Raw genomic sequence first — 16807 nt, 5'->3', positions numbered from 1 at the left:
TTTCTCCAAAAATATATCCATATTTTATTTTGTTTCATTGGGGGGAGGAGGAGCAGAGGTCAGAGGTCAACATATTTCTGTCCCCCACCCCTCAAGGGCTGGGAATTTAAATTGTGCGCTACCCATATCTTAAGAGTCCCCAAAGTCCAATGTAGGAAACCTAAGGAAAGAGAACCATATCCTCTGAAGGCTGAGGTCAGAGGTCACATATCCGGAAGTGGAGCATCACTGCAGGAAGCTGGCCACCAGGCAGGTGAGTGTAGGGATCAAGAGAGTGGGCAGGGGCAAGGACAGCAGCTGTCCTGGGGCACGGGACCTGAACACCTGGCGATCTCCTAGCTGCTGCAGGGGCCTCACGTTGTCCTTCATATTCAACTTCCTTTCTTGGTCATAGTACAGCTTCGTTGAGAATTCCTGGAACTGTAAAAGAGACCCGGCTCAGAAGGTGGAGCCATGCTCCTCGCCGTGTGACCTCAGACAGAACACCTCGCCTCAGAAAGGAAGAGAGGGGTTCAGAATGACCACCAAGAGTTAAAGTGTGGCATTTGTGGGGACGTGAGAGCCACTGTCTTTCCCTTTCCTCTACTGATACTTTTTTTTTTGTCACTATTGCTGTGGTAGAGTGAGCATCCTTTAGCACCAGCTGAAGGACGCCTACCTAGCCCCTGACCCCAGAATATCTGATTCAATAGATCTATAGTGAGCCTAAGAATGAGTGTTTCTAGAAAATTCTCACTGGTGAAGATGTTGACGTCATGCTTTGAGAATCACCACTGAGAGCCCAAGGGATTTTGGTCCTCTGGGTTTCCTGCTGTCTTTCCAGAGGCTATTGTAAACTTGGGAGTTGTTTGTTGAATGACTTCCTGATACCGCTAAGGAAGTCCAACTTGAGCGCTCCCTGGAATACTAGCTCCCCACACTAACCAGCCAACTCTTTTCCACTTCTCTGGAAGCCTATTCTGAGCACCCTTTCCATGACTTCTCCCAGGGCCCGCAGGAGAGGGGCAGACAGGGCTTTCTTGCTTGTCTGTCTCCCCCAGCAGAAACAAGGACTGACTCAATGACGCTCATCTCCCCACCCCAGGGACTTGAGGAGCTAGCTCACAGGGCTTTAAGGGGCTAGGCTCCATGCGGAAGACTGCACCTTGGCCCAGGCCTGGGTACCTGGTTTTGGTTGAGTTTAATGGGTTCCTGGAACACAGTCCAGATGACGGTCTCACTGCAGTCTGGTGTGGTCAAGGAGCCCTGGTAGCGGAAGTAGTGAACCAGCTTTTCCTTCTGGGGAAGCATGTTCTGCAGGGAGCTCTCCTTCATCGTGGTGTTTGTGTCTGGGGCGGGGGACAAAGTCCCTCACCTGTGGCTCTCGGTCAAGCGGCCGCCCCAGCCCCTCTGCCCCTCCACGGTGGGAAGAAGCCGTCTCTCTCGCCCCCCCCACCAGACTCACTGGGTGTGGAGATATGGGACAGGGCCTCCACTAGGGGCTGGAAGCCCTCGTTCACCTGGTCTCCCACCTGGAACGGGAGCAAAGGAAGCATGAGAGGGGTCCTGGGAGCTGCTGGGGACAAGCAGCCCTTCCTTTCCGGAGGAGGCCAGGCAGCCTCTAGGATTGAGGGGCTGCGGTCCTACCTTCACCATGAATGCCAGCACTGCTATGTTGTCCTTGGCGCCCTGCACCTCATTGCTGGATGGCTCCTTCTTGTGTACGATGTGCATCTAGGAAGGGGGTGTGGGTGGAGGGATTGTAGGAGCTGGACCACCCGTCTGGCCCAGGGCAGGGATACACACCCAGAACCCAGCCGAGGCACCAGTTCCAAGGCTTCTCACCTCCATGGCAAAATGTTTGCCATCGATGCTGTGTTCTGAGCCCCGGTCCGACTCCTTTGACCAGTGGAGGTGCAACTGTTCAGCCTGGTACTGTGCGGGGAGGTCTCCTCCAGCAATGGAGATGCCATCCCCCAGCAACACCTTCACTGGGGGGGGCATGGGAGTGGGCACAGTCCTCACACTGGCCTCACCCGGGCCTTCTCAGTCCCCACCCCAGCTCCTAGCTACGCTGTCTGAAGCCTGGGCCCTGAGGGACGGGGTGGGAGATATAGCCTACAGCCTTTTTCCCTGCTCACCTCATCCACTCCTATACCCATGCCATAATGTCACCCTGACCAGGGCCTCCATGGTGCCCTGGTTGTCCCCAGAGTAATGTCCGAACTCCTTAGCCCTGGTGACCTGTTCTCGGCCCTGGTCAGCTCCTCCCAGCTTCCCTCTATGGCCTCCATCCACACACAGCCTCGCCCACTCGTGGTTCCCCAAACACCCAGTTTCACGCCTCTGTGCTTTTGCAAAGGTCAGTCCCTCCTTCCAGGAACATTTCCTCCCTTCACCTCAACTGTTGCGATGAAGTGACTGAAAACATAACTAGCTAGTGTAGCCTCCTCTCTAGAAGCTTCCCTGGCGGCTCCTCCCACCTCCGGGCCTGAGAAACTCACATCCTCGCAACAGCTAGCCCTGCCTGGGGACGGCGCCCAGCCCACACAAGACCCACCTGAGTGTTTGTCGTTCACAACTTCCCACTTCTTCTTTTGGTTATAGCCAGTGAAGGTGAAGGGCTTCAGGTTGGGGTTGACCTTCGCCTTGGAGGTGTCGATGTTGATGGGAGACTGGTGGTTCTTCTGACAGTCTCCAGGCCACTGGGCAGGCGCTGAGCAGGAAAGAAAGGTCTGAGAGTCAAGGGCACATTGACCCATTGATGTGAGTCAGGGTCTTACAGAATGCTGGGATCTCACAGCAGGGCATGAGTCTCAGAAATGCTGCGCTGGCTGGCCTTCCTCCTCCTCCTCCTCCTCCTCCAACACGCTGACGTAGGTAGGCTGGTGGGTCTGTGATGTGGCTGAGGGTTGGGGGTTGGGGGTTGGGTGGAAGGAGAAGCAGGCTTGCCCTTGATGGATAAGAGCTTGGGTTGGAGTGACCTCATGATGCTGAGCTCCAGCTTTCTCAGTGGGGACCTCGACACTAAAGTTGCTTCCAGGGGGTGTTGGGAAGTTTAAAAGTTGCCAAGTGGGACATGGCTTTTCAGCTTTGGAGACCATGGAGGAGGACTCCCTGGAAGAGCTGTTATGTAAGGAACCTGGACCTGACAATCCCAACATTCAGCCAGGTAGGGGCAAGAGGGGAGCAGTCCCCCAGCACAGCAGGCTACAGGGAAATTGATCAGCTTTCAAAAAAGTGCCAAGGGGCTGGAGAGATGGCTCTTCTTCCAAAGGTCCTGAGTTCAATCCCAGCAACTACATGGTGGCTCATAACCATCTATAATGAGATCTGGTGCTTTCTTCTGGCCTTTAGGCACACATGCAGGCAGAATACTGTATAAATAATAAAAGTCTTAAAAAAAAAACTAGAAAAAGTATCAAGTGGGCAATGGGGATGTGGTTCAGTGGTAAAATGCTTCCTGTCTAGGATGCAGAAGGCCCTGAATACCTCAGCATCCCAACAATGAACAAACTACCAAGAACCATCTCTCACTTCCACCTTAAAGGGCTCTTGGCCAGACTCAAACCTCCAATGCGCTGCTAATTTAGCTCCTGGTGATAACTCACTGTCTCCTCCTGAGTACTGGAAGCGTGTGCGCATGCGCGCCTGTGGGAGGAGCCGACGAGTGCCTGGCAGTACTCACCTATACAGTTGCTGTTGGGCTCCTTGGCTTGAATCTCATAGCACCAGTGTTGTTCTGGAACAGAGACAGGAAGAATGTGAACCCCCTGTGGGTCCTTCGTACAGCCCTGTGGGCCAGAGCCTGGGGGAAACTCTGATGTGAAAACCCCGTCTTGGGGTTGGGGTAGAAGGTTTCTGGGGGTGTGGGATTGAGGTCCCCAGAGACTCAGACTTAATGATCATAGGAATGGCTGGGTGTTGGTGGCACACGCCTAAATCTCAGCACTCGGGAGGCAGAGGCAGGCGGATCTCTGTGAGTTGGAGGCCAGTCTGGCCTACAGAGCGAGTTCTAGGACAGCCGGGGCTACACAGAGAAACCCTGTCTTGAACCCCCCCCCCAAAAAAAAGAAAGAAATGAAACAAATGAAATAAAACAATCATAGGAGAGGCAGCAACAGAGACGGCTCATGTTTTGCCCAGGGTGCTGATCTTCAGAGCTCTCTCTCTCTCTCTCTGAGGTGGCTCAGCTCTGTCCTTGATTGCTTAGCCTCTTGTCCCTCTTCCCTTCTGCCCATAACCAAAGAGGAGGCTCAATTGAGAATGAAGAATTAGGACCATCCTCCTTTCTGGAACAATGGAATGCCTTCCAGCCTTCCGGCCAGGCTGCCTTGCAGAGGTGGGGAGGGGCTGCTGATCTAGGCACATTCGAGCATTCTGCTCCACTTTTCCTGTAGAACCAAACCTGCTCTAAAGATAAGGTGTCCAAGAGAAACAGACCGATGGCAAAAAGACACACAGAGGTCTACAGGAGAAAATGAGTCAGTCACACACACACACATACATACACAGAAAGAGAGAAAGCAACATGCTCTTTCACCAGGGTGAATGAAGCACTTCACTCAAAACTAGAATTCTGACAGAGCCACTTAGGAGCCCTGTGTTTAAGGATGGTCCCCTACTCTCTCTGGTTTTATCATCTGTAAAATGGAGCTAATCTGGCCACCCATGAGACAAGGATTAAAGGAGAGATGGTATGGACCCCCCCCCCCCCGGGCAGCCTATAGTCACTCAGTAAGTTCACAGACAACTCTTCCCCTCCTCCCTGGCCTCCTGTCAGTGAGCAGATGGGCAAAGCTAAGCCAAGGCGGGAGAGGAAGAGACCATGGCGTGAGTTGGAAAGAATTCATGGATGAGGACATTCCTAAGAAAAGTGTCGTATCCCACTCAGCTATGAGTCCCTGGCGCTGAATCACCAGCCTTTCCCTTCTGGGAACTTTGTGGGGTTTTGGGTTTTGTTTTGTTGTTTCGTTTTTTTCTTCCAGTAGCTGGGAATCAAACCCAGGGCCTTGCATGTGCCATGCAAGCGCTCTCCCTCGGAGCTATAGTCCCAGCCCTTGCTTTCTTGGAGATAGCACCCCCTCTGTAGCTCGGGCTGGGGTTCTAGGTGTGAGCCAGTGCTGCTAGCCTCCCTATCTTCTTGTCTGAAACTCTGCAACCCCAAGTCCCATAGGAGCTGTCCCTGAAATGGGGACAAGGTGAGGAGGGAAGCTTAAGACTCATGCTCTTGGTAGCCAGGAGGAACAAGATCCTAGGCTGGAAGAGTGAGCCCTCTAGGAAACTGGCCTCCAAGGGATACTTTGGATTTTCTACTTTCCTAGCTGTAGATCAGAGTTCATTCCTGATGTCCAGCTGGCATGGCCTTGTTTAGCAGGGTCTTCCCAGTGGGAGCTGCTGCCCGGGGGGGGGGGGGAGGGGAGTATGCATGAGCCCACTATGCAGAGAAGGAGGGGCCATGCCCTGTTAGGTGAGCCAACTGTCTGTTCCCATCCTTTCCAGCCTGCTCTGCCTCTATTCTGCCTATTGCTCAATCTCTGCAGAGAAACATTCCTTTGTCTGAGCCTCAGGGCCCTCCAGGGACACAGGCACCACCCCAGACTCTCAGAGCAGTCGCACAGGGACGAGAGGGGCTGTGATGGGCGTCCTGGGTCACTGGGCCTCCGAGGTCCCGGAAGTAGAACAGGCTTCCATGAAGAGCAGTGGGAGCGCGGGGCACTTAGCACTTGGGGCCTAAGGGGAAGCTATTCCTGGAGAAGGCCAGCTCTGAGGGCCAGCACCCTCAGGTGTGCCCCAGGGGGAGCCCCTCTGGGCATTTCTCAGGAATCCTCTCTGCCCTGGCTCTGGCCCCAGCTCCGTGGTTCACAGTGTAACCTCTGATCCACTGTCTTAATCATAGAGACTTTTGACCTGCTTGGCTGAACACTCTTGTAACTACCCTCTCTTCGGGAGGTGGTGGCCAGAAAAACATAATGCTGATGAGGCAGAGGCCAGGGGTCACACTGCATCTTACAGTCAGGTGGCGGCCGGGCTCTGGTCAGCTCAGGCTCCCACTCTTGCTTCTGAAGGGCGAGCGTGGCGGAGAATAACAAGCCTTTAGTCACGCCCACGAAAGAGGAGAGAGGCTCCCAGCTGTGTCCTGCCTAGCCCCAGACCGGGCACTGGGCTTAGAGACAAAACACTGGCCTCCACACGGCCTCTGTCCTCTCCCCTTACTTCTACTCCCACCCCTCCCCCTTCTAAGGTAGGTCTTTATTTTGGTTCATGGTTGGGGGGGCCTTTAAGGGAGGACTGACTTTTAATGGACCTTGCTCACCACCCCACCCACACTCTGAGGGAAGCGGGAAGATTCCTGCAACCAGCTCAGTAGAACCCGAGTGTCCTGGGCAAAGTCTCCGCACTTCCTGGCTAGGGGCTCTGGGACACCGGAGGAGGGAGCTATCCTCTCTCTGTGTCTGTCTCTCTCTCCGCAATCCCTGCAGGACAATGGGTAAAAGATGGTGGTCCCTGCACCAAAGAAACCGGACCAGCTTGTGTGAAGAGGTCAGCTGAGGTGGACTCGTGCCTGCACCGCCCCAGGTCACCGCCGAGGCCTCCTGACTACCTTGTAGGGCGTTTCTGTCCAGAGCCCGAGGGCACTGCCTAAGCTCTCCTACCCTTTATCCTTAGAACAAGCACCCCAGGAGCAGAATTACTAAACCTGCCTTGTAAAAGGACAGAACACGTTAAACGACTTCCCCAAGGGCAACAGCTAGGAGGTGCCCGCTAATTTAAAAAAAAAAAGTTTTTTTTTTCCTACTAAGTCGTTTCAAATGTTCAACCTTACCTCCCCCCCCCCGGCCCCCACCCTTCTGCCTTAACGTTGTGTTAATTGCTCTTTTCCCACCCCTAGGAGGGAGCTTTGGAACTGTTGCTAGATGCCTCACATCCCCCAAAGCTAAGTCCCTCTGGCAACGGGGAACACTCTGTCTCTCTTCCTCTGCGGCTGAGAGCTCCCTCCGCCGCCCCCACCCCCATTCCAAGGGCAGAGCACCTAACTCAGGATGGGAGGTTCGGCCTGCTGGACGGGAAGGCTTGCCTTGAGGACTGATTGGAGAGGCCTTTGTGGAGAGCTCCGGGGTAGCGGAGAAGGTGCCAGCCGCTAGAACCGCCTTTAGCTCCTTATCAAATATTAACACGCCTCTACCGCCACCTCCCACCTGGAATAATTAAGAGCTCGTTCTCACCATTAATCTTTAAACGAAAATCACCTTGTCCGGAAAGACCGGCTCGGCCGGGGACTTGGGTCTCAGGATGCCCCCCGCCAGGCACCCAATCCAGCGCCGGGGGTAGGGGAAAAGGGAGCTTGAAGCCCAAGAGGCCAGGACCCCAGGGTCGGGAGAGGGGAACCCCGGGACCCCAATAAACCCAACCAGCTGCTCTTGTTCTGGCCGGACCACAGCTACCGGCAGGACAGACGGCCGCTCGCCACCCACGGGTGCGGAGAGGAGGGTGGGTCCAGGCGGCTCGGGGACGCATCCCCGCCACGGACCCCGCCACGGCGGACGCCCCACGGCCGCGCACTGGCGGGCGCGCTCCCCCGCAGCCGCCTGCGGACACGTGTAGGCGCACACGCTTGCGCGCACAGCCAGGTCCGTTGCACGCTCAGGGCTCCCGGCAGGGACCACGAGCGGCCGGAGCGCGCTGGCGAGGGGAGCGGGGACCGGGGAGCGCCGAGGGTCACCCCAGGGTACCTGCGGTAGAGCCGGCCGCGCAAGCCAGCGCCAGCAGAGCGAGAAACGGCTGCATGGTGCCTGATGGCAGACACGCTGCTGCCCAGCCCGGGGTCAGGCACCGACGAGAGCCACCGCAGGCGTCGCGAGCATGCGGGTCGAGGCTTTATAGCGGAGCCACGACGGGAGGGAGCCCCGACAGCGGGACGTGGGAGGCGGCTCCTCCTCCTCCTGGCGGAGCCTCCCCTCTCCTCGTCCAGTCTCAGGTCTGAAAGAATCCTCTCCCCGCCTACCCTGCTGCCTTCTCTTGGGCGGTGAAGGACCCCACACCCGGTCCTCATCTCCAGGGCTTGGAGGTGGGGGCTGGCCACCCTGGCCCCGTCCTGCTCCTGATCACTGATCGGGAACGGAGACGGGCAATCCTCAGGTACCTGACCCTCAGAGGTGTCTTCCCGGACTCGTAGCTCCCATCACGTTGCCACCAACCGCTGTACAGAGTCTCCTAATGCATCCTTGGAAGGAGCTTGATTTGGGGCAGGGTGGATGGAAGCGGCCTTGGGGAGACAGAGCATGCGGAGGGTTTGTTGAAGAGGTGCTTTGTGAGAAGCTACTTCAGGCAGCGGTAGCAGATTCTCAAGTCTCGTCGCTTTTTCCTCCCGGGCTGTTCCAAACTTGATTTTGTTTTGTGTTTTATTTCTCGGCACTGGAGATGCTGCTGCTGCTCCTCTTCCTTCTCCTCCCCCTTCCTCCTTCTCTTCCTCCTTCTTCTTTTCTTCCTCCTCCTCCTTTTTCTTTTCTTCGTCATTGTCGTCATCGTCCTCCTTCTCCTCCTCCCCCTTTCTTTATTTCTCATGCTAGGCAAGCACTCTACCACTGAGCTACATCCAAACTCAATTCTCAGGAAACCAAGACCCGTCTTCCAAAAGTGAGCCAAGCTCCCCAAACTGCTGTTTACAGCTGGTCCTTGTGCTTAGCCAGGAAGATGGGGTGGAGTGGAGAGGAGGAGGGCTGAGAAGGGTATGGGATTAAGGGGACAGGAAAGTCAAGTGTGTGGTGGCGGCGGTGGTGGGGGGGGAGACAATGGGGAGACAAAATCGGCTTATAAAGTGGCTTGCTAGGAAACCCCCCGGTGCCATTGGGGGAAGGGGGGCTGGGTGCCATTGAGGTCTTCTGACCTAGTAGATGAGAGTTGGGAAGAGGAAAAAAAAAACAAGGGTGTGAATGTTCCCTTAGTTCTCCCATCACTCGGGGAGCGTCCTCAGCAAAGAAAGATTCCTCGCGTAAACTGTCTCCCGTATCCAGAGAAATGAAGTACTTGTTTCCAGGCAAGAACGTCCTGGCAGCCCTCTCTGCGGTGGCCCATTGCACCTCACAGGGAGTCCCCGTGCATCTCTGGGAAGCTGGGAATCTGGGTCCGGGCTGGGTAGATGGACAAGGAGTCAGGCAGTACACCTGGACTCCTCCATCAACAGGAAGCCCCGTTTTTTCTGGTCCAGCTACTTCCCTATCCGTTGCCAAATTCTCATCACCCTCTCCCTGCCTGGACACCAGCCTTTGAACCTCTGAAGAGGAACGGCTCCATCAGAACAATCCAAGCAATGGGGCTTCCTCCCTGGTTGGAGTCTGGCTTACTCCTCTCTCTGGCCTAGGATCACACAACCTACAATCTACCCGGGGAAGCTTTGATCCTACGGAGAGGTTGGGGGAGGGGTGTGCCCATCAGGCTTGGGGTCTTATTGTCTGCTCTGCTCTGGAATTTAACCTCTGACCTGGGATCATGACATTCCACCCTCTTTGAGCCTTATTTGGAGAGTGGGTTTGTGTTTGTGTGGCTGAAAAATATGTTTCAGGAACGAAGGGGGAGGAGTTAAGGATCCAGGGCGTCACCCAGGTCAAGCTCCCGACAAACTGGAGACATTTGCTAGCCTGAACAGGATACTATCGATCACTGATTCTATATTCATTTCAAAAGACCCTGGAGAGAAGAATGTGGGAGGCCAGGATGTGTTCAGGCTGCCAGGTGGCTCCTCTGAGGAAGGTACTTCTGAGGACACACACTACCTATGATACCTCAGAGTCTCACCAGTGTTTCTGTCTGACACCTCTGACTCCCCAGCTTTCCAGGTGCCCCGGCTATCACATCCTCCTCCCTACCCCCATCTTCCCCTGTCCTATCATTTCCAGTCCTATCTCCAGACCTGGCCTGCCATAAACCTGTCACGTTGTCCAAGCATCTGGGGCCCAGCTTCCCCCAAAAGGAACCAAGCCTGATCTAGGATAATCAGAGAACTGGGCACTGGGGTGGCCCAGGGACTTAGAGGACCATAAAGCTGCCAGCCCAAGCAACTCGATGGGAAAGCCCCAGCCCTGAGGCACGAAGTCAAAAACTCAATGTCCGGAGTTCAAGTCATTGCTCAGGGATGGCCTTGGGCAATTCCCCCCCCCCCATTGCAACTTCCTCCTCTATAAAGAGGGGGTGACACAGTGGTAATCATGCCCCCATGACTTTTGCCAATAAACAGTTACCAGGAACCACCCAGTCTAGGTTTTCAAGACCAACTTTGTTAGGGCCTGGGTGTGACTGCTGGCCCAAAGGATATCCAAAGATGAGTCATAGTTCTTGTCCTCAGGTTTTCATTTGTGTGGCCGTGTCTGTGACTAGGGGGGCGGGGAAGCTAATGACTCCACCTGAGGTCAAAGTAAAGCAGAAGAAAAAGACAGAACAAATTATGGGGACCGGAGAAGGGAAAGGAACTGTTGTTATTTTTTTTAATGATGCACACAACAGATAAGATATAAAAGAGGTTTATTGGATAGAGATGGAGAGAGAGAGAGACACGGTGAGGGCTACCCACCCCCAGAAAAAGGAGAGAGAGCAAGAACAAGAGAGGTAAGGGGCAGAGGTCCATTTCTAGCTCCTGTACGGGCCAGGTGCGTCTGCTACCTATATATATATAAAATTAAAGCTGCTCATATATATATATATATATATATATATATATATACATATATATATGTATATATATATATCCTTTATATATAAATAAACATTTATAAGTAATATATTTATAATAAATTTATATATAAATTTATAATACTTATATAATATATAAATAATTATTTATAATATATTTGTAATAAATAAAGAAGCTTTAATTATATAATATATAATTATTATATATTATTACATATTATATGTATTGTATAATATATTTTATATATTATATGTCATATATATATAATTAAAGCTCCTTTTTTAGTAATTAAAAAAGAAATGAGGAGCTTGGACTGCTTCTCATGTAAGGCAAGTTAAAGTATATAAATGTGGGTTCATTGGAAGCAGCTCTTGGTTGCCATGGAAGGGGTTAAGAGAGAAAGAGGGAAAAAAGTAGGAGCACCAAAATGTGTAGATTACATGGTGAGGAGGAGAGGAAGCACCTGCCCTGAAAGTTTAGGATAGAGGGTCGAGTTTGCCAGCCATACCCAGAGGCAGGGACTGAGAAATGCTGGGAGAACCTGGAGGTGTCGGGCCTGGGTCTGAAGCATACCATTCCAGCCTTTTGTTGAGGATAAGTGGGTAATTTATTCTCTTCTGGATACTTCTTGCTGACACTAGGGCGCCTGTAGAGAGGTCCAAAGGCTGAAATGCTGGCCAAATCCAGGAAGAACAGGCTGTTTTGATGCTGTTCAGGGTCTGTGAGAACATCGTGGCTGGGAGGGAAAAGTGCAGGTCCAGCTTGCCACAGTCTGTGAGTTTGGAACAACTGTGGTAGCTGCTTTGGTGCTGTCCTGGATGTAGGAAACATCTAGGTCTGGCAGGATACTGGACAATATATATAGGCAGAAGACAAAGTTAAGAAGGTCATGGGGAAAATTCCTTTAGGTGTACATCTAAAACTTTTGGGAGAGCAAACAGAAGATTTGGAGGAGCCTTGAACATGGGAACCTCCATTTACCCGATCTCTGACAGTAATTTTAAAAGTTTTGTTTTGGATCTGTCATCTAAGGAATATTGAGGCCAAATTTGGTTGCAGAGGCGTGTAAGCTTAGAGGCCCTTAATATAGGTGCTAGGTATAGAAATCTGAAATTCTCTAAAAGACCTCCCATAGGAGAATCCTGAGGAATGGGCAAATGGACAGGTAGGAGTCAGTGATCTGTCAAGGCCTCCCAAGACCAAGGTTTGCCTCAGTAGATTAGTATGGTACATCATAGGTTACTAGGCAACCGAGAAGCAGGCTGCTTAAATGCTACTAGGAGCTCGTTAGCCTAGGGTCTGGTTGAAATCTCTCCTTAGCTTCAAGAATTCCAGCACTTTTTGCCTCTCTCCTTATTTGTAAACCTGCAGTTTAGGAATCTCACCAGAAACCACCATTATAGAAACTCTTGGTGGTGCACATGTGTAATCCCAGCACTCAGCAGGGCAGAGGCAGGAGGATTTTTGTGAGTTCGAGGCCAGCCTGATCTACAAAGCAAGTACAGCCAAGGCTACATAGAGAAACCCTGTCTCAGAAAAAACAAAACAAAAACAAACAAACAAACAAACCAACCCCCTGTTATAGAGTAAAAGGATTTGTTCTTTGAGCCACTAAGTGGTTCTTGGTTTTAACTCCAGATGTCACCTCCAGAAACACCCCATAATCTCTCTTACCAAAGAGAAAATAAAAGGCCAGTGACACAGCTCAGTGGGCAAAAGCACTTGCTGCCATGCTGCCAGCCCGAATTCCATCCATCCCCAGGACCCACGTAGCAGAAGGCTCCTGAAAGTTGTCCTCTGACATACAGACCACACACATACACACACACACACACACACACACACACACACACACACACACACGTGTGCGCTCACAGAAATACATGCATTTTAAAGAGTCAGGGGGAAAGTAAAGTGTTCTTAGAGCCACCAAATGTAGCTAATGCTAAGATGCTTAGCCGTGTCTCCCCTCACCCACTCTTGGGTGTGTCATGTTCCCTTCCAGGGCGCTTCTCCTTCCCTTGACCCTCTCCTCCCACCATGGTTCAAAGCAACTTGCCTTTGAGAAGCCCATGGCCATGCTCTGAGGTGTATTTTTATTCTTTTCTTTGGTGCATTTCTTTCTATTTTTAGTAATGCCCAACTCTGCTTCATACTGGCTATTTATGAACTTCTTTTTCGTGTCAGAGACACAAATTCTAGGTTTGCCTGAATCTAGCTTTTTAAAGGATGAAGGGAACTTTTCCGGTCACCTCGAGCAACAATGCGGTGTTCTGCCTGACATCTTTGGAGGGCTTTGTCTGGGCTCTGCCTCAAGCATTGTTGATGAGTTCCCCTGACCATGGCAGAGCTGATCTGCTTGGTTTCTCTGCTTCTGTCTCCTAGTAATAAACCCATGTAGTGTTTACTTTATTTTTATACTGTTTTTAAAGATGATTTTTATTTGTGTGAATGTGTGTGTGTGTCACACACCGAGATACACATGCTCTACAATATGCATTCGGAGGTCAGCGACAATTTTCAGGAGTTAGTTCACTCTCTTCCCGCCACCACATTCCTGGGTTCAAACTCAGACCATCAGACTTCGACACAAGCACCTTCACCCACTGAGTGATCTCACTGGCCCCTGTGTCATGTTTGATGAGTGCCACGAGCAACAAAGATCGAAATCCCCTAGAGTCATTCCTACCCAAGTGCTGGGTAAGAGGAAACAGTTCGCATTTATCTGAGAGGACATCACCATGGAGACTGACCCATTGATGGCTACACTCCCGCCTCCAGGAGAGCAGCCCAAGATGCCGTGAGTGAGCAAGCTACTCCCACATGAAGGAGCCAAACACACTGGGAATGGCCGAGTCTGGGGGTGTGTGAAGTGACGGCTTAGCACTTAAGAGCACTGACTGCTCTTCCGGAGGACCCAGGTTTGATTCTCAGCACCCACATGATGGTTCACAGCCATCGTATCTCTAGTCCCAGGGGCTCTGACTCCCTCTTCTGGTCTCAGCCAGTACAAGGCATGCTTGTGGAGCTCATACCCCCATGCAAATAAAAACCCATACACACAAAACAATAAGAATAAAAGAATGACCACTTCTGTAATCTTTTGATCCTGAAATCTTTTGTGTTGGGGGTGGTGTGTGTGTGTGTGTGTGTGTGTGTGTGTGTGTGTTCGCAGTGGTGTGCATGCTGAGGCCAGAGGTCAGCTTTGGGCACTGTTCCTCAAAAGCCATCTGCTTTGTGGCCCACAAAGCAAAGTTAGTATGAGTGTGTGTGTGTGTGTGTGTGTGTGTGTGTGTGTGTGTGTGTTAAACATGTCACAGCATGTGTGGAGGTCAGAGGACAACTTTCAGGAGCCTTTCACCATGTGGGTTCTGGGGGTGAACTCATTTAGTCAAGTTTCGGGGCTGAGCCAGCTCACCAGCCTCCCCCCCCTTTGTTTTCTGAGATGAAACTCTCAATGGGACCTGTCACTCGCTGAGACATGGGCATGGCCCTGCTTTCCCAGCACTGGGGCAAGAGCCTTTGTCATCACGCTCAGCTTTTTGCATGGGTGCTGGGTGTCAAACCCCTATCCTCAAGCCTGTGTGGCAAGTATTTTACCAGCCCTCTTGACCCTGAAATCTGAGGGCACCCCCTAGTCTTTCCCGCCTCCCAGAAGTGCATGCTGTGGCTACATTAGCAGCTGTTGGTAAAGCTGAGAGCCCCAAGCAAGGAGAACCCTACCTCCTCAAGGCAGTTTTGCCTGTTTGTTTTATGGCCTCGAGGTGAATTTTATGGGACTTTGCAGCCCTATATTGCCAGCTCTAGACTTTCTCCTTGGGAGACTCTAATCTCCCATCTTTATTTCTAGATTCTCACTAAACGGTATTTTGAGGAAGAGGTTTCTGTAATTCTAAAGACCAAATAAACGCATTTTAACACACCCACTTATATAACAGCCCTTCCCACTTTCCTGTGTACCCGTCTTTGAAATACTGAACACAACACAAATAATCCGAGAGCACAGGGCCCCCTGTAGAGAAAACCAGACCCCAGAGCTGCAGGGATGACCAGTGTCAAGGAAATGGCTACACGGGCCAGTGAGCTTCCACCCCGGTGCCCTAACCTATTCTAAGTTTCTTTTATCTCTGTCCTTTAAAAACAAACAAACAAATAAACCCTTTCTTTCTTTTAAACACACAAACAGTCGTGGGAATCATGGCTTAGCCTCCCTGTAGAGTGAAGAGACCTTGGCCTAAGCAACGCGGAGAATTTCCATTTCCTGGGACAACTCCTTCTCTGCTCCCAGGAGCGTCCTGTTTTGACCTTTGACTTAGATCTCGAGCTATCAATCAGCAAGTCAGGCTTTGGTCTATGTCTTTAAGATGTAAGTTTTTAGGGGTGCTTCAGAGGCGATCCAGTTGGAAAGGTATTTGCAGCACAAGCTTGAAGACCTGAGTTCAAATCCCCAGGCCCCATGCAAAAGACAGGTGCAGCTGCACGTGCTTGTAATTTCAGCCCTGGGGAAGCTGAGACAGGAGTAAGCCTGGGGCCTGCTGGCCAGTCTGTCTCCGTGAGCCCGTCAGTGAGAACAGGTGCAGGAAACCTCAAATCAAACGTGTGATATTTGGGTTTCCTTTGGGGGCAGTGACAGACATGGGGTATGAAGTAGCTGAGGCCTTTTACCCCTGGGGTTCCTACCTGAAGAAAGGTCAAATGCAAGTAACTAAACAGAAAACCAGCATGCCTTATGTTCAGGGGTGGGGCTGGACAATAGGTCAGAATAGTCTTTGGGGCTTCATTGCCCTGGGTCACCATCCAGCCCCACCTGGTACCCAGATTCACCTCCCTCCGATCTGACTCTCATGGGTATAGTTTGAATCCAACCACATGATTCTGGGGAAGGCGTGACAGAGTTCTGGGAACTTAGTAAGGGCTCAAGAAACTCGTGACACAAAGCAAGACTTAACATCCTGTGCTTAGGAAATAGTTAGGTCTGATATCCTGTGACTAACAGGTGAAAAGCTTTTGCAATATATTAACAAGCTGTGGTTCTGCCGACCAGAAGGCTAATAGTGCTCTCAGAATGTTAGGCCTACGGCAGCGTTCTCCACACTGGGCTGAAAACTGCCGCTCTGATGCTTCCTCCAATGGATTTGACTAGGCAAGTGTCTTGGGCTTGAGACCTGAATTGAGTCTTTAAAGTAAGTCTGGGGTGTAGTCAGCAGTGCCCACCTATCTACGCCCCACGGTGCACACCTGTAATCCCAGCCCTCACTGGCAGGTGAAGGATCGATGCCAGACCCTGTTGCTCTCCATTTGGTGGGTTCCTGGAACTTGGCTTCCAGGCGGAGAATGGGGGTTCTGTTTCTCTCCGGGGCAGCTAGAGCGCTTTAGGGTGTGGAAAAGGTTTTTTCACAGAGTGTTACAGTTCAGCTCTTATAGCATGAGGTCCCTGATGACAAATCGGGCGGTCCAAAGCCTGCGGCCCTACCAGAGCAGCTCTTAGTCAGGCTTCTGTGCTGAGCATGGCAAAGGTGAGGGCGGAAGCCCATACCTGGTCGGCTGGCAGCCAAGACACAGGGCTGGTGAGGCCCAGGCCCAGTGGGCTGGAGGGCAGGCCCCGAGGACAAGTGACCAATCTCAGATGGTCTTGAAGAAAGAAAGTGGGAACATTTATTTGTATGAAATCAAGGGCACTATAAACCCTAGGCAGAGGGAGGGATTTCAAGGGTGAATGCATTTGATTCACTGGGGTCAGGGGGTCAGGGATACTTAATGGTCTAATCACAAGAAGGAAAATACAGTACTTAATTATCCTATGGGCGGGGGTGTCCCCAAGTACAACTGAAGGTCTAAGGTACAATTGATGGACTAAGATCCTTAGCAGGGTGGGACATTTTTAGGAATTGCTAGATGCTTGCTAGAGCAGTTTCATTATCAGGGGAAGGGTCTGGCCTGTACCCTGCCCTGAGGACTACGTGTCCTCCTTACAAGACCTGGAATCATCAGATGGAGGGAGACTTTCAAAACCCCCCTGAGAAAAGGGAGTCTGTATTGGCTTCAACCTTATCCAGCAGAGCCCCACAAGACCCCATCTAGGAAAAAAGAAAATAAGAAGGAAGAAGTGATATTTCCCTTGGTTTATTTTCTAGGCCGCAG

At 51.7% G+C, this 16807-nt stretch overlaps 1 protein-coding gene across 1 annotated transcript; it reads right to left on the bottom strand.

Moving 5' to 3' along the window:
• On the bottom strand, positions 1-7846 carry Ca4 (carbonic anhydrase 4). Its single transcript, XM_055620600.1, has 8 exons — positions 7713-7846; positions 3668-3721; positions 2540-2695; positions 1825-1970; positions 1627-1713; positions 1445-1511; positions 1165-1328; positions 1-420 (listed from the first exon to the last, which is right to left on the bottom strand). The coding sequence occupies exons 1-8, from the start codon at positions 7765-7767 to the stop codon at positions 226-228; spliced, it is 924 nt and encodes a 307-aa protein (XP_055476575.1). The 5' UTR covers positions 7768-7846; the 3' UTR covers positions 1-225.
• Between the last annotated feature and the right edge of the window lie 8961 nt (positions 7847-16807).

Source organism: Psammomys obesus, unplaced genomic scaffold, assembly GCF_907164565.1.
Source record: "Psammomys obesus unplaced genomic scaffold, mPsaObe1.curated_primary_1811, whole genome shotgun sequence".
NCBI lineage: Eukaryota > Metazoa > Chordata > Mammalia > Rodentia > Muridae > Psammomys > Psammomys obesus.
Note: the sequence above shows the minus strand (reverse complement) of the source record. Positions and strands in the feature narration are given on the sequence as shown.